General features: G+C 39.9%; 1 protein-coding gene across 6 annotated transcripts in view; it reads right to left on the bottom strand.

The window, feature by feature from the left end:
* The window catches only part of LOC103026410 (protein quaking), a 192855-nt gene that overhangs the window by 126902 nt on the left and 47269 nt on the right, over positions 1–18684 (bottom strand). For all 6 annotated transcript variants that reach the window (XR_007439921.1, XM_049481001.1, XM_049481002.1 and 3 more), the window contains exon 2: positions 10789–10931. Coding sequence is in view for 5 of the 6 variants with exons in the window: in XM_049481001.1 (XP_049336958.1) it covers positions 10789–10931 (143 nt within the window). In the remaining variant the exon portion in view is untranslated. The remainder of the gene's footprint in view (positions 1–10788; positions 10932–18684) is intronic.

Consider the following 18684-nt stretch of genomic DNA (forward strand, 5'->3'; position numbering starts at 1 on the left):
GGGGAGGGACTGTGGCGTGAGGAGGCGGGGGAACCGTGGGTCCGCCCCACGCCGGAACTCACAGCCATGTCTGTCCCAGCCGGTGTGCATTCAGGACTGATTAAGCCGCCAGCTGGGACAGGCATAAAAACTCTGCCTCAGCTCACACTCGAGAGAGACTTGGACTTGGGAGGAGTGAGCTGAGGCCGCACGGACCTTTAAAACGACCACTAAGTGATTTATAGACTCTAGAGCCCCATTGGGCCGAGTTATGTTTATTTAAGTTTGTTTCTGGGTGTGGTGGAGGGCATTTTCGAAAATAAAGGTACGTTTTGAGTTAATTTAATCCCCGTGTCTGTGTATCTCTGTGTGCTTCCTCCTTCCGGGTCACAGTGGTCACGCCCCTAACCCCAGGGGCCTACCACAATATACACACATATACTGTACATATACACCGATCCGACATAACATTATGACCTCCAAAATCGGCACTGACCAATATGATGCCCTAGGCCAGATTTTGGTTGGTGGCCCCTGCCTTATCAATCATAGTGTTTAGCCTCAATCATGTGAAAAACAGTAGAAACAATATAGAAAGTTAGATAAATATATTATATACAGTGCCCATCAAAAGTTTGGACACAGCTTATTCAGTGTTTCTCCATTATTTAACTGTTTTCTGCATTGTAGAATAATACTAAACATATGAAATTATTTAGTAAACAAAAAAAGTGTTAGATTCTTTAAATAAGAACCTCTTGCTTAGATAGATACAGTTTTGCACATCTTGGCTGGATTTTCTTAGTCAGATTTATGAGGTAGAGCCACCTGGAACTCAGGCTTTTAGTTAACAGCTGTGCTGAACTGGTCAAGAGTTAATTACTTGAATGTCTAGTCTCTTAATGTGTTTGAGAGCATCAGTCGTAAAGTTGTGAAGAGGTAGAGTTGGTATAATGCAGTGAATAGCCCTATTCCAATCTATATCATGACAAAAACAGTTTTTTTTACACCATAAAACGCACCAGACTATAAGGCACACCATCAATAAACGTCTATTTTCTGGTCTATTCTCATACATAAGACGCACTGGATTATAAGGCACATTATGCGACACTAGTAAGGAACAGGGATATGACTATGTTTTCCTTCTAACCTAAGCTAAGTAAACAAAACTGTAAATCTAACTGTATTAAATATATATATATATATATATATATATATATATATATATATATATATATATATATTTAAAGTCAAACTCCTGAAAACTGTTTATTTGGGTGAGTATAGCACTTTTTTATTTACAATAACCTATAATAATTAGCTGGGTGCTGCAGTATTAGCTTTAGCTGCTAATTGCAAGTGCTACACTGAGGAACCCTGAGTGTTCCAGTAAACCAGGGTGATATTAGCTAGCGGTTCATCCCACGTAGCTTGTTTTGACACAGTAAACACAGACTACAGTCCAATGTACTCACCTCTGAAAGGCAAAAGAGCTAGTGCTTAGTGTAGATAGCAGCTAATGCTAATGCTGCTCCAGGAGTGCTAGTCAGAGTTAGCAGCAGGCTACAGGCCGATATACTCACCTTCATTAACATTGAACAAGTGTGCCCAAATTATTGATTGGTACTACATAAATATAAGAATTAAATTTCAACAATCAGAATTAAACAGAACTTATTATTATTATTATTGCATAGACATTTCTAAGTAATATTTGATGTCATTTACTGAATTACTAGTATATGCTGAATTTCACAATAAGCCCATGTTCAGCTGATACCAGACTTCAGTACTGGAATTCTCTGTTTTGTTCATTTATACTGTATGTCTCTGTAATGCTGATCCAGAGAGAGCAGTTCTGTTTTTTACACTTTAAACATGAATCAGCGCCAACAGACATGACAAACAGCGGTTATCCACCCACCATCTCCATATAACTGTATCCCTAACACGAGCCCAGGCACAAACACACATCACCATGCACTCATACACACACTCCCATGCACATACATCATACACCCCTCCCAGAACACACACACACACACACTCGTGTAATACTGTATCTGAGTACATGCTGATACTATATCTTATCTTTATCTTAAAACCAGTAATAAAAATCCTTTGCTTATTTATCATTTTTCAACAAAAAAATGATTTGTGGGATTTCTTGTAAAAACCAGCCATGTGTTCCCACATCTAAACCAAGTTCATGTATTTCTTTCAGTATGAGGACGTTTGGTCCTCCCAAAGGGCTAACTCAAACCCACATGCAACCATGCACACACAATTTATGTCTAAAACTAGGTAATATTACAATATTGAATTATATTGTAATTCATTTTCTTATCGAATAGACAATATACTTTAATTAGCATATCAATGAAACATCATCACTGCACACAAGCGTATCTTGAGATGTGTGTCTGTATTGACAAGTCTGGTCTCTAGGGAGAAACTGTAACTAGGGGGTTATTATGGTATACCAGATGGTTGATGTGGTGTTGCAATGCTAAGGTGGTTGCTATGGCATCCTCAATGGCAGTTATGGTGCTAATACGTTGTTTTGTATATTGGTGCTATAGTGTTGTTATCGAGGAGGTTGCTAGGCAGTTTCATTGGTATCCTAGTTGGTTCATATGGTGTCACAGGTGGTTGCTAGGGGTTGCCAACTGAGCCACATGTGCCAAACACCCCAGTTGCTGAGTATAACGGTACAATTGGCTCAAGCCAGATGTACCAACACCTCGGTTGCTAAGCATAATATGACAATTGGCCCAAATCACGTGACAACACCATGGTTGCTGAGTAGAATGTGACGATCGGCTCAAATCACGTGACATCACCATGAATGCTAAGTATAATGTGAGGATCGGCCCAAATCACAAGATAACACCATGGATGCTAAGTATAATATGACAATCAGCCCAAGTTACATGACCCTACACCCCAGTTGCTGAAAATAATGTAACAATCGGCCAGATCCACATGTAATAAACACCCCTGTTTCTGAGTATAATATGACAATTGGCCAAATCCACATGTGCCAACATCCCTGTTGCTGAGTATAATGTGACAACCATCCAGAGCATCATGTGCCAACACCCAGGTTGCTGAGTATAATGAGGCAACCGGCCCAAGCCAGATGTGCCAACACCCCAATTGCTAAGTATAAAGTGACAAAAAAACCACAGTGTCATGTGCCAACACCCCGGTTGCTGAGTATTATATGACAATCAGCTCAAACCACATGTCCCAACACCCAGGATGCTGAGTATAATGTGACAATCAGCTCAAACCACAAGTGCCAACACCCCGGTTGCTGAGTATAATACGAGAATCAACCTGTGCAACTTTTGCCAATTCTGTGGTTGTCGAGTATAAATCACATTCAGTCCCATTCTGCATGGCTGATGTCAGGTCAGCTTGGGTCAGATTATACATGCTATCTTGGGCGTTTGTAACATCCGGGCATGCAAGTCTGATCTCATCACTTGCTAATAACACTAGTGTGGACAGACTCTGGTAACACTTCCTATGAACCCTGTATTCATAATGTATTATAAATGCATTTATAATGCATTTTATGACATGCATAATACCTTATAATGACTGTAATAAGTCCGTATAATAACTCCTAAGTACTTAAAGCGAGATTCATATCACATTATAAACTACAAGTATAAGGGTTTATGAAGAAAGGGATTGTAATGGCTTATAATATATGTTCATAAGAACATTATACAATGTAGTGTTGTAATGCACTATAACATAGATTTGGTATATTTTGGTATAATGCATTATAATATGCAGCTATGATTTCTCAAATTAAGCTTTTACATAAGCGTGTAACACATTATAAAGCCTTATACAGTCATTACTGACTTTAAGTGATGTGAATTTTCATATGCTTTTTAAACATGAGGTTAATTTTTTTATGCCTCACTATAATGTCTTGACAGTCATGACTGTATATAAGGCTTTATAATGTGTTACGCACTTATACAAAATCTTAATTTGAGAAATCATAGCTGCATACTATAATGCATTGTACCAAAATATACCAAATCTGTGTTATAGTGCATTACAACACTACATTGTACAATGTTCTTATGTAAATATATTATAAGGCATTATAAGCCCTTTCTTTATAAACCCTTATACTTGTAGTTTATAACGTGTTATGAATGCATGCTGCTTTTAGTACTTATGAGTTATTATACAGGCTTATTAAACTCATTATAAGGTATTATGCATTTCATATAACGCATTATAAATGCATTTTAATACATTATGAACACAGGGTTCATAGGAAGTGTTACCCAGACTTCTTCTGAACAGATTTGATTTGAGACACAATCTGAAGACCTTGCCTTGCAGCCTGAATGACAGATCAAATTGATAATGTTATTACTCCTGATTATAACATGGCCTGTTTTTGCATACTACGTGCTCTGCTGCTGCTATATAAAGAATTCCTAGTTTTATATTTACAAACTGCCGTGTGTAGGCTGTTGCCTGCCTACATCCAGTTGGTCCTCCCACCTGTCAGACCAAATCCGAACACTCACCAGACCCCCTGCAACAGCACACACCACCCACACCACCCACACACACACACACACACACTCACAAGGCAAGAGTAAGTATAGATATGAGCAATCCAAATGAATGGCAACAATTACAGAGAGCAGCGATGTTCTTCTAGCTCTGTTGTCTTTCCCAGCCTAATAACACTGTTCACCAAATTGGAACGGGTGCGTGCTGCCAAGAGAGCAGCGCCGCCGCGCCAGTCTGAAGGAGCAAATTAATTTCCGTGCCGCTGCATGCCTGTCTCGGAGACGAGGCACCGGGGTGTGTATGAGTTTGTTCTCTCTCCTTTATCAGGCGGAGCAGGCCACTGTTCTTCTGCCCTGATTCCCTGACCTCATCATACCCTCACATTCATCACCACTTCCCCGCATCCACAGCTGGTTATCATCCTCTCTCTCCTTCTCTCTTGCGCTCTCTCTCTATCTCTCTCTCTCTCGTTCCTCAGCTCTCTCCCTTTAATGCATTTTTCACCTTTAAAGCTATCACCCCCTCTACCCCCTACTCGGAAATACCAATGACCACCTATGCAGAGATAATTGGAGATTCTGAACCCCCATCTACGTCAAAATGCGCACAGAGACCGCTCACACGGACACCCAAACGTGCGCACACACACCAGCCCCTCACCCACCACCCTGATGTGATAATTAGAGGGTCTTTGAAGACAACCCGTGATGGTTTTACTGGTTAATAGCTTAAGTTAATGATTTTCTGAAGGGGGTCCCCAGCAATTAACACCTTTTTCCAGCCTGTCATACGTCGTGGCATCCATAACCATTCAATCCTTCAGTACACAAAAACCTTAAGGCACGTCTGACACACACTCTATGACAGAAATGCGTGTGTACACATTCCACACACAATCGTACACACACACTCATACACACACACACACTCGTACACACATCTCTTAGATCTCCTGGGAACTCTATTCTCGGCTGGGGGTTATTTGAGGCCTATCATTTCATCTCTCATTCCTGCTAATGAACCCAAGCTCACTAATAATGATCCTGGGTGTCCTTCAATGCAGCAAGGACAGCCAGAACCTTTACACACACACACACACACACACACACACAGAGACACACACCCATATGCAGTGGCCTTTCGCACAGCCAGACAACTCTCAGAGCCCTCAAGAGAACGAGTGAAGCTCCACTAAACGTGAACTTTTTGCAATTCGCTGAAGAACGGGGAAGATGGATGGCCGTAACACAAAGGGCGAAACAGCTTGGCAGTATTTCAGTGAACATATTTTACATCGATGACATCACTTCACAAAATAGTGGGTGCTGGTGTCGAGCAGTGAGGCTTCTTGCAAATGATCCAGTGTCTTTATAACAAGTACAAATGATAAAATACGTCGCTCAGTTTTTTTAAGCTTGTTTTTATTTTGTTTGTTTCTAATCTAAATTCAATCTGGAATTTTTTCTTCCCATTCTACAAAACACAGGGTTCCTACACTTTTTAATCAATACATTTCCATGATTTTTATGACTTTTTAAGCCTTCAAGGCAAATTTTTATGACCATATGAGTTTTAAAACATTGGTGCAGACATAGACAATGAAACCAAAAATCAACAAAAACTATAATCAAAGTTGATTATAGTAGGCCTAAAACTAATCTGATTATGTTGACACACATTTTTTCATAATAAAATGTGTGTCAAATCCTGAGACCTCTATTGTGTAGAGCTAAACTACTAAATCAGTTGAGCTGACATATTTGTTTAAAAGACAACACAAAGGATTGTAAACCAAACTTCCGTGACTTTTCCAAAACTTTTTGGGTATTTTTATTTTTCCAAAACTTATCCAGGATGAAAAATTACTATTTTCATATTCCATGACTTTTTCCAGGTTTTTCATGACCATACAAACCCTAAAAAAACATTTTTATCCTTCTGTAAATTTTTGTAAATTTGTGATTAGTGATAATATCTTTTTAATGTCATGTATACATTCAGGTTTCAATCATAGGAAAGTCATAGGAAATTTAGAGCAAAGTTTACATTTCAGTTTTGTATGCAAATGTGTTGATTTTCCTTGATGTGCAATGAAATCAACAATGCTGATTGTAACAGTGGAATGATCACTGCCTATTCACTGAGAAATATTGACCAAAATCATTCATATTTTTGTTTAAAATAATAGTCATTGAGAAAACAAAGTCACTGACATCTATCAGTCTGGAAAAGATTACAAAATCATTTGGGAAAGCTTTGGGACTCCAGCAGACCACAGTGAGACCTGTTATTTACAAACTGAGAAAACATGCAACACCGGTGAACCTTCCCAGGAGTTACTGGCCAAACTAAATTACTCCAAATGGGCATGAACAACTCATCCAGGAGGTCACAAAACCCAAAGATCAGTGTTAATGATTCAATAATAGTATAGAAACTTGCCAAAAATAGTATTCATGGGAGAGTTCCAAGGCAAAAAACACTGTTGACCAAAAAGAATACAACAGCCCATCTCACATTTACCAACAAACATCTTTATGATCTCCAGGACTTTGAGGAAATATTCTGTAACGGCTGTCCCTTTACATCTGAGGTAAAACTAACACAGCATTTCAGAAAAAGAACATCATACTGAAAGTTAAACATGGTGGTGGTAGTGTGATGGTCTGGGCTGCTTTGCTGCATTACAATCTGAAAAAAATGTGCTGTAATTGATGGAACCATAATTTTTGCACTGTCTGGCCATCAGACTTTGGCTTAAGCTCAGGCATACTTGGGCTCTGTAGCAGGACAATGATCCAAAGCACACCAGCAAGTCCACCTTAGAGTGTCTCAAACAAACAATAAACAAACTTAATTAAGGTTTTAAAAAGGCCTAGTCAAATTATGATATAGCTTCTGTTGCATGAGCTTAAATGACCATTAGTGATCAAAATCTCGACTAAAATAATTTTTATTGATGTTTAAAACAGAGTAATCTGGTTAAAGTGACATTCCCCTGTGCTATGTTGTTGCAGAATCTCACAGCAGATGTTAAATACACATGAAACTGGCCCACAACCCATTCTAGTGACAGATTCCCCCCATTACACTCTCCTCTTCCAGCTGACAGGTATATCCAGGCTTCCCCCCTGTGGGGAATTTGGCCAAATAAGCAGCTCGGTAAAACTGGGGAACTTCAGCGAGACGGAGCAGCGTCCTGATTCCAAACAGCGCTCACGCCCTGCTGAAGAGGCTCAATTAATGCTGCCCATGCAGGAATCAAGGAGGGACGGAACAAGTTAATTGGGATCAATCAGCTCGGAGCTGGGCGCGCTCCCCTGGGCCGCGAGGCTTAGACGAGCCGGATCTGACAGCGATTGCTTAAAAGATTTGTTAACCACTGGGAAGCTGGTGACGCGGGTGAGCGCGCCTGACTCAACACAAACCGGAGAGCAGAGGCACAATTCAAAGTCACCCCTATTACTGACGGGTACAGAGCAGAGGAGAAAGAGAGACTGAGAGAAAAAAAGAAAGAGAGAGAGGGAGATGCAGAGGGGACAAGTCACTCTCAGTGTTTAGGGAAAAAAGAAACCCAACAAATTCTACGACAGTATTCCTCACATGAATCTGAAATCATGCCATGCCTGAGTTTCGTTCAGCTAGGCTAATAGAATCTATTGCCTCGTGATTGTAATCGTCCTTAAACTGAGACAGAGAAAGATCCAGAGAAATCCTCCAGAGCAGACCCTGTAAACAATAACAAAGCGTTCGGAAACCCCCGGAACGACCCGCCTCGCAGTAAGTGCCTATGACAAACCATCTGTTTAGTCCATAACAGATTAAATGGCTCCATAAAATGAGCCAAAGCATAGTATGCAAGCTCACCACTTAAGATTCTCTTAATGAAATCAATAAATTGGACGTGGGCCCATGTCCTAATGCAGGGAAAACTAGATTACATTGACTCGTAGGCCTCTGTAATTAAATAAGGCCACTCCTGTATGCAGCTGCGCACAGTTATTTACAATTCCATTTACTTATTTATGAAGATTTAGCAAAGAGCCCGCGAATGAATATTTATTTGGAAAGTAATCTTTTATTGACATCCAGGAGCACCCGGCTTTCATTGTGTGGCATGAGCAAAACAATTTTTGCCCCTCGGGCTTCGCCGTCTATTTTCCGCATACAGATTGGCTTTCCTCAAAAATAGCAAAGCAGCGAAATGCAAATAGCGTACTTACACAAACTGTAATCTCCAATGATACTGTAACTGGAAGCACTATATGAGAGAGAGCCCTGTGACATCACACTCTCTGCTACTACCTTGATAAAGCTTTGCAGATACTGCACGATTTTTACATCTGCGTCTATAGGATATAGGACCTTTATATCACAGAGGTTCTACAAACTTTCTTTACACTTTCATTACACTTTGTCGTTCTTTGTCGACATCACTACAAAAATGCGGATTCACAACATAAAAAAAACTGTGTACTTAATAACTGTGTTATTACACAGTAACAATACCTATACTAATAGTGTAACTACTGGTGATGTACGCATTGTTGCAGATTTATTACAGTTGTGCAGGTTGTAATGTAAAAACTTTTTTTTAATAGAGAATAGTGTATGTGTGTGTCGGGGGGGGGGGGGGGGGGGGGGGGTTGACATGTAATAGTGTGTGTGTCTGTGTGTGTGTGTGTGTGAAGAATAAGTAACAGCTTTTGTGTGGTGTGTTATTGGGGGCTGTGATTGTTTTAGTTGCTTTTATTTAATAATGTCTCAAATCAATCACACTCTTAAAAACATTCCAGACAAGAGCTGTTGAAATATATTTTAGACAACTCACACACACACACACACACTAAGACGTGTTATTACACTTTTTATGTTGAATTGATGTTGACACACACATGTAATTACATAACCTGTACACCTGTAATAAATCTGTACCAATACATACTTCAATAGTAATTACATTGTTATTACGTTAATTGTCAATGTGTAACTACACAGTTATTACAGACACTTATTACATAGTGAGACCCAGAAATAACTGGCAATCATATTTTGTTGTTCCATGATGTAATATATTGCAATATGCACTGTATAATGTATAAAATAATAATTATATCTCCTGTGTATCAAAAGTGTGTCATGGAAAATTGAAACAACGCAAAATTTCCCTTCTGTATCAAGCAAGTTGTAGCTTAATGGGTTTGATTTTGTTTGCCTTTTATAACATTGCACATCTTGCAACGCTGAAGCAATATATAGTACCAGTCAAATGTTCGGAGACACTCCTTTTAAATGATTATGTTTTATTTATTTATAATTTTTCTCATTTTCTACCAATGTAGCTAGGCCAATCGTCCCACCCATTCAGCTGCTTGTCAGCTGTATATCCCCTATTATGAGTGATGCCACAACACAATGAGGGTAGAGACTAGCACATGCCTCTGCTGATGCAGAATTGCCGAGTAGCATCACAGCGAGCTAGGAGTAAAGTGCAGCGACTCTGTTCAGATACATCAGCTCACAGATGCCTTGTACTGATTGACATCACCCTTTGGAGTGATGAGGGGAAAAAGCGCCACCCAGAAAGAGCAAGGCCTAAAACAGTGTGCTCTCTAGGGGCTCTGGCAGCGGATGGCAAGCTGCATGATCGGGATTCAAACCAGCGATCTCCCAATCATAGTGGCAGCGCTTTAGACTGCTGGACCACTTGGCGTCCCCAATCTGGGTTTTCTTTATTTTATATTATTTTTTTAGTTTTCTTCATTGTAGATAAATATTGAAGACATCAAAACTATAAAGGAATGCATATGCAGTTATTAAATATTTTTTATATTTTAGACTCTTCAAAGTTTGCCCACTCGTGGCTGATTCTCTCAGTCGGCTTCATGAGGTAGAACCTGGAATGGTTCTTCAACTTAAAGTCTTATAGGAGTTCTAGAGGTGCCGAGCTCTTGTAAACTGCTTTTTCTTTACTCTGCTCTGCTCCAACTCGTCCCAAACCACCTGAGTTAGGTTTTAATGTCAGGTGTTTGTTTGTGAAAGCCAACCACCTTTTGTCTACTACCCCACTGCATATGTATTGCATATCTTTCAAAGTTTTGAACTGTTTAATATTAATCTACAATGTAGAAAATAATATAAATAAAGAACAAATATTACTAGGAATATGTGTCCAAACCCTCACACTTTGACTGGCACTGTATTAAGCAGCCCTAACTCCTCAGATTCAGCTAAAGAGAGGATACTCACGTCAGGGTATTCTTTCACTGGAACATAGAGCTTCTCCTGGAGCTGAACGATGGGACCCACAGCATCCGGCAGCTCTGAGCTCCTCTTCTCCGTGCTGCCGTTTAATGTGTCGTTGTACATGTCCTTCCGTACCCTGCTGATCTCTGCAACAAACAGAAAAGACACACATGCTCAGTCAGTCTAAACACAGTATTTTATTGTGCACAGTGCTGAAGAGCACAAAGACCCTAAATAAATAAGGAACTGAGTGGTCTATCCATTCTCAACACTTAAAGATCTCCCTTCACTAAAATCCACTTTTTCACATGCACATAACACTTTGTAGCACTTTTATTGTTTAGGACAGTATGTTAATAAAACACATGTATTGATTTTTTGTTTTAAATATTCTATGCTATTATTTTTACTATATGATGGGCAAGGTGGCTAGGTAGTAAGTACTAGTACTTTGTCTCTCAGCAAAGGGGTCTTGGGTTCAAGTCCCTATCTGTGTGGAGTGTCTGTGTGAGTTTCCTCAGGTGGTCTGACACCTAACAGTTTCCTTCCACTGTCCAAAAACAATGTGGTTGCTTCCATTCAAGATGACTCTTTGTGTGATTGATTGATTGATTTGTTTTTTTTTTACCAATTTTAATTGGTCATTGTACACACATATATACAGTATATTTAATATTAGATACAGTATTGGCATTGCTTAAAAACTCTTAAATGGGGCGCAGAGTGGTCCAGCGCTGCCACTTTGATTGGGAGATGGCTAGTTTGAATCCCGGTCATGTAGCTTTTTTTTAAGTCACACCCTGTGTTTAAAATTCAGAGCTCAAGCACTGTACCACACTACTGCTGCTGCTGCTTCTACTTTTCTTCTGCTGCTGAGATCAAGACAGCTAAAGAAGACGGAAGAAGGCTAATCACTGTAATTACACACAATCCCTTCTGTCACTTAATGAAGGAAGCAATAACTCTCCATTGCTTAAACCAACCCGGTATTATCCCTCAGCTCTGAGCTGAAGCAGACAAAAGGGAAAGGAGTAGGGTGGAGTGAAGTAGCAGCAGAAAGAAAGTAGTTTTTTTTTTTCTACGAGAGAGGGAAGAAGAGAGGGAGGGTGCATTCTAATAAGGTGGGATAGTTCATTAAAACCACCAACTCTGTTAATATTTCTTAAAAGACAGTTTTGGGACTCCAGTGAACCACAGTGAGAGCCATTATCCACAAATGGTGAAAACGTGGAAGAGCGGGGAACTTTCCCAGTGGCTGGCTGATTAAAATTACCCCAAGAGTGCAGCAACGACTCATCCAAAAGGTCACAAAAGAACCCACAACAACATCTAAAGAATATTTTATGCTATTATTATTTACCATATAGTTGGTGTGGTTGTTTGGTAGTTAGTATTAGTACTTCTCCTCTTAACAATGGGGTCTTGGGTTCAAGTACCTACCCTCACTTAATGAAGGAAGCAATAACTCTCCATTGCTTAAACCAACCCGGTATTATTATTATCTTAAAAGACAGTTTTGGGACTCCAGTGAACCACCGTGAGAGCCATTATCCACAAATGGCGAAAACGTGGAACAGTGGTGAACTTTCCCAGGAGTGACTGGCTGACCAAAATTACAGCAAGAGCGCAGCAACAACTCATCCAAAAGGTCACGAAAGAACCCACAACAATATCTAAAGAATATTTTAAACTATTATTTTTTACTATATATGTAGTGGGCGTGGTGGCTTGGTAGTATGTATTAGTATCTCTCCTCTTAACAATGGGGTCTTGGGTTCAAGTCCCTACGCCCACTTAATGAAGGAAGCAATCCCTCGGCTCTGAGCTAAAGCAGACGAAAGGGAAAGGAGTAGGATGGTGGTGCAGAAGCAGCAGAAGGAAAGTTTTTTTTTCTACGAGAGAAGAAAAGAGAGAGCGAGAGAAGGAGTTAGAGAAGAGAGGGAGGGCGCATTCTAATAAGGTGGGATAGATAATTAAAACCACCAACTCTGTTAATATTTCTTAAAAGACATTAAGTATCCCGGTCCCTCGCTGCCTCCGCTGCCGCCGCCGCCGCACGTTGTGTAATTCTATTACTGGAGGATGAATTCTCTGGTGCAATTCTCAGGGGCAAACCAAGGAGGAGGGAGAGATGTAATTACAATGGGGATGGCTCGCTGCCATAGACACACTCTTGACACACGCACACACACATACACACACTTAAATGCCTGCCACTTCCATGACCTCTCCAATCCATATTCCAAAGCCCCCGTAAGTCCTCTTTTATTTATGAGGACGCACGGAAAAAGAGCGGCGAACGCACACAGGGTAAATACATCATCCCGAGCTAGGTAAATGGAACGGCGAAAGGTTACAGGTAATAAGCAATAAGCAGTACGGCCATGCTCTAATGGATGATCAAAAACAACAGTGCCGAACCTACGGAACGAAAGAGCCGCCAAACACACCAACTGAACCCTCCTGATCAGATGCACGGCCCATGCTCCCAGCCTGCCTCGGACAGGTGCTTTGGCTAAACGTCTATTAAACGGCGTCTCCGGCTCATTTCAATAAATCCTGGCCTAAAAGAGCTCTTCTGATGGCCGTAAACGACGGGCGCGTTGTTATCAGCCGTGATTTATACCTTCCTCATGACACCCAAGGCCTTGGCTGTGTGAGAAAGTGAGTGTGTGAGAATGAGAGAGAGAGGGAGAGAGAGAAAGAGAGAGAGAGAGAGAGAGAGAGAGAGAGAGAGATAGAGAGAGTGGCACTAGCAGAGAACTTCCTTTGAGAGGTGACAAGAAATATGACAGGCGCATCAGGTCACCCGCGCAGCGTGTCGGTGTGAGCGTCCACGCCGGCACATAAGGGATATCACTGCTACACTGGTGATAGAGTGGTGAAAGGAAGTGTGAGAGCAGAAAAAGGAAACGCCAGGCTTTATATTTCTTGGAGAAATCCTATTTGATGCAGCAGAAATGAGACTCTCTCCACTCACTATTATTTCTATAATCACGTCCAGTAATTCAGTTAACTAACTATTCTTCTATAATCTCCTCCAGCTTCTTTCTTCTTGTCACTGCTATTATTTACACCACAAATAGTCTAAATAGTCTAGATGCAAGATTTCATATTTTATGGTGGAATAAAAATAGGTCTGTCGTGATAATTACATTATCCACTTATCATACAATAAATTGACTTTACCTAAATATTGTTTGATAATCGTGATATCTTCTCTTGTGTTTCTGTGTATGTTTGTTCACATACAGTTGTATATAAAAAAAAGGTTTGCACACCCCTGATAATTTTCATGATTTCCCTATATAAATCATTGGTTGTTCCAATCAGCTATTTCAGTTAAACTTATTATATAGCAGATGAACACAGAGATACTTGAGAAGGAAAATGAAGTTTTTAGGATTTACAGAAATTGTGCAATAATTCTTTAAGGCAGGTTCATAAATTTGGGCACCCTTGATGTTTTATTGATTTAAATCCCTTTATCGCTTATTATTGGAACACATTACTGGTTTGGTAAACTCATTGATCCTCAACAAACAAAGATTTTTGAACATCATAGTTTAGGGGAAGGATACAAAAAGCTATCTGAGATTTCAGCTGACAGTTTCCACTGTAAGGAACATGGGGAGGAAATGGAAGAACACAGACATAGTTCTAGTTACAGTTCTAGTCTTTATGGAAGAGTAATGCAAAAGAAGCCTTTTCTGAGCACCACAAACGCCACAAACAGAGTCGCTTCAGGTATGCTAAAGCACATTTAGACAAGCCAGCTTGATTTTGGAATAAGGAGTGGTGTTATGGTGTTTCCATCATGCTGTGGGGCTGTGTGATCAGTGCAGGTACTGGAAAATCTTGTTAAAGTTGAGGGTCGCTTGGATTCCTGTCAATATCAGCAGATTCTTAAGAACTGTATTGAAGAAAGTTGCAGTGAGAAAGTTGAAGTTGAGTCGGGGCTGGAAGCTTCAACAAGACAACGACCCTAAACACTAAACACTGCTCAAAATCTACTAAAGCATTCATACAGAGGAACAAGTACAACATTCTGGAATGATCATCTCAGTCCCCAGACCTGAATATTATTGAAAGTCTGTGGTGTGATTTAATAACTCAGGCTGTTTATGCTCAGAAACTATCAGACCTGACTGAACTGGAGATGTTTTATAAAGAGGAATGGTCTAGAATTCCTTCAACCAGAATCCAAACTCTCACTGAAAGAGCTATTGGAAGAGTTTAGAGGCTGTTATTTCTGCAAAAGGAGGATCTACTAAATATTGATGTCATTTCTGGGATGCACCTGCCTAATTTAGTGTCAAGAATTATTATAAAGAAAATTTACAATTTTACTGTATTTACAATATAACCTAAAAAATAAACCTTAATCTGTCCATAATTTTAATCCATGCAGATATAGCCCAACGTTTTTGTTTAATAAAGTTTATAAATATTTATCTATCAACATTGGCATCAGCCCAGAATTCCCATAATGATGCATCCCCAGATACCAATATCCCTGCAGTCCCGACCAGTATCTCTGCACTAGCTGCTGTACTGCCTGGTCTGCTGTAGATGATGGCGTTTATCATTACTCATACCACTGAGCATTAAATATGTAGAGGGCAAGCTAGGCTAATGCAAGCATGTTTTACACCTTCAGCGGTGCAACTTAACAGCTAAGCAGAACATTACTGTGGAGTTTTTTTTTTTACATTGTTGCAGAACTGTTTGCTTGTTTTGCTCATGCTTCATTTTGTGACCATCTAAAGGTGATCAATTAAGGCCTAATTGTCTTCAATGCTTGTCTAAAATCAAATGTTATCTTTCATCTGCTCACCTAAGGAGCCTTTTGTCTGTTCTATTACAAAAATGCAATGCTCTGTTTAGACTTAAAATCCATACATTTGTGTATGGATATATAAAAAAGGAGGAAGATAAATCTCAGTTTCCAAAAATACCAAGAAACATGTGGATGGGGCCTTTGCATTTGGTTTGGGTTGGAGCAGAAACGTAGCTCTCCAAAGGAAGGGCTGGAGATCACTGCTGTGCAATCTGTAATATCTTATTGGTTTGATTTTATATAAACTGCTTGGCCAAAAAAAAAGTTGCTTCCAAAAAAACCTGCACTCTAATTTTTGTTGGACTGCCTTTGTCTTCTCCGGCACATCCTAGAGCTTCTCCAGCACATCCCAAAGCTTCTCCAGCACATCCCAAAGCTTCTCCAGCACATCCCAAAGCTTCTCCAGCACATCTCAATGCTTGTCCAGCAATTTTTGCACCAGGAGTGGCATAAAGTTATCCAAAAGCAGTGTGTAAGACTGGTGGAGGAAAACATGCCAAGATGCATGAAAACTGTGATTAAAAATCAGGGTTATTCCACCAAATATTGATTCTGAACTCCTAAAACCTTATGAATATAAACTTGTTTCCTTGCATGATTTGAGATCTCAAAGATCTACATCTTTTTTGTTATTTCTCATTTCTCATTTTCTGCAAATAAATGTTCTAAATGACAATATTTTTACGTGGATTTTGGGAGAAACGTTGTCCGTAGTTTACAGAATAAAACAACAGTGTTCATTTTACTTAAACATATACCTATAAATAGCAAAATCAGAGAAACTGATTCAGAAACTGAAGTGGTCTCTTAATTTTTTTCAGAGCTGTTTTATACTTTGCTAATGTCAACAGCTCTAGCTGATGTTAATTTAACCCAGAAGTATAGCCTAAAATGAACATTTAGAAATAACGTTTCTCTAACAAAATAACACACTGGCAGATCACCCACAGAAAGGACAGAAAGACCTTGTATAGACGAAGTGTCCTCATCAGCATCCAACACTGCTTAGCTCTGTTAGCTCATTAGCTAATCTAAAGCTGCCACTGAGAGTTTTTGCTGCTTAACACAAGCACTTAAAAAGCCTACAGCCCCAATTTAGGGCATTTTTGTGTCCTTGCCCACTATTAGAAAGACACTTCTGTACTACAGTACATACGACACTGCTGAGTTTTTCACAAATCATTCACTGATTATAAAACTTGTAAAAACTTGGTCGACCAATCATTAGTAGTACTGAATTTCATAACTACTGAAGACGTTTACTAGTGTTGAGGTACAGTAAGTACAAAAAGATTCAACACACACACACAAGCACACACACATTTCACATTTCTCTTAGATCTCCTACAACTCTCTTGATCTCTCTCGTTTCATTTCCAGTTTCTCCTAATGATCCCATCCTCCTCTGTGCTAACTCTCCCACTATAACATATATGACAATCCTAACTGTATCAGCATAACTGCAAATTAACGTCCATTCTATAAATACCCAACGACACTGACCTAAAACAGTGTATCTACTCCACCCCAGCCCTGAGCTTGTTTGTATCTGCATGCTGCATACAACAGGCTGCAATTCTCCCAGGTTCCTGGCAGTCGGCAGCTCCAGCACAGCGGCGGTGCTGAGGATTAGCCTGCTGCACGCAGGGAACAGGATACACTGAGTCTTTCATCAGCCGTGACGCCTGTGAATGTAGCCTCATTCTCCTCACTCTCCGGGAAGCCGCGGCTCCAGTTATTACACCCGCACTTAGCTGTTGCTTTTTCACCGCCACTCTCTCGCTCTTCTCTGTCAGATACCGTACTGCTGCTAACGGCTAGAAGAAACCACAACACACGCTGAAAAGAAAAAACACCGGCAAACGAGTCCCGATGATACAGAAAGTGCATGAAAATTGATCATTGAGAAATGAAGTATCCTGCCAGACACTGTTTAAGGTATATGCATGTGTTTTCACAGTAGATGCTAATATATTAAAGATCAAAGACTCTAAAAAAACATTAAAAACTACCCCATCAAAATGTCTCATCCTTGTGGTGGACATTTCATTTATGATGTTTTGACAGAATTTATCATTCCAACATCCAGGGATATGACATAGAATGCATTACCACCCACAGAGGACAGAGCAATGCCTGGTAATAATTGTGACCAGCAGCATCTGGCTAGAATTGTCCATGAAAACAAACAAAAATAGTGATTCTACATTCAGTGAACAAAGCCCTTTGGCTTTATTGGGCTTATTGGCCAATGAATACAGGCATATTACAAACTAGTGCCACTCAATCATTCAAAACCGTTCAACCTTCATCCTTATTCAATTGAACCATCGGTTTATTTTTCATTCTTGTGAGTGAGGATGAGGATAAACATTGGACATTGTGCTCATGGCAAGGCAATATATGACTTTGGAATAAGGCCCGACAATGGGTGCTATATTAATGGGAAATTTAATTTCTGAAGTCTGACAGAATTTAACATTCCAATATACAGGAATATGTCATAAAAGGCATAACTGCCCATAGTGGACAGGGCAGTGCCTGGTAATGATGGTGACCGGCAGCATCTGGCTAGAAGTGTCCATGAGAACAAACACAAAGTGGTTCTACATTTAATGAATGTCCTGCAATTCATTTCAGCATTCTTTAGTTTCTATGGGACATGGCAAAAGTCATGGGACACTATACTGGTTCCTGTCCAATGAATACAGGCATCCTTCATCATCAGTTTATTATTCATCTACACTGACTGTACTTGTTCTTGGAAGTTGTGTGGTGTTATCTTGTGAGTGAGGATGAGGATTTACATTGGACAGTGTGCTCATGGCAAGGCAGTGTACATAAATGATCATTATTTGATTTATCATAGTTTGAATGAGGCCCCATAGTTGGCGCTATATTGATGAGACATTTCATTTATTTTGCCAGAATTTAACATTCCAATATCCAGGAATATGTCATAAAAGACCTTACCACCCACAGTGGACAGGGCAGTGGCTGGTAGTGATCCTGACAGGCAGCATCTGGCTAGAATTGTCCATAAGAACAAACACAAAGTG

The sequence above is a fragment of the Astyanax mexicanus genome, chromosome 7, assembly GCF_023375975.1.
Source record: "Astyanax mexicanus isolate ESR-SI-001 chromosome 7, AstMex3_surface, whole genome shotgun sequence".
Lineage (NCBI taxonomy): Eukaryota > Metazoa > Chordata > Actinopteri > Characiformes > Acestrorhamphidae > Astyanax > Astyanax mexicanus.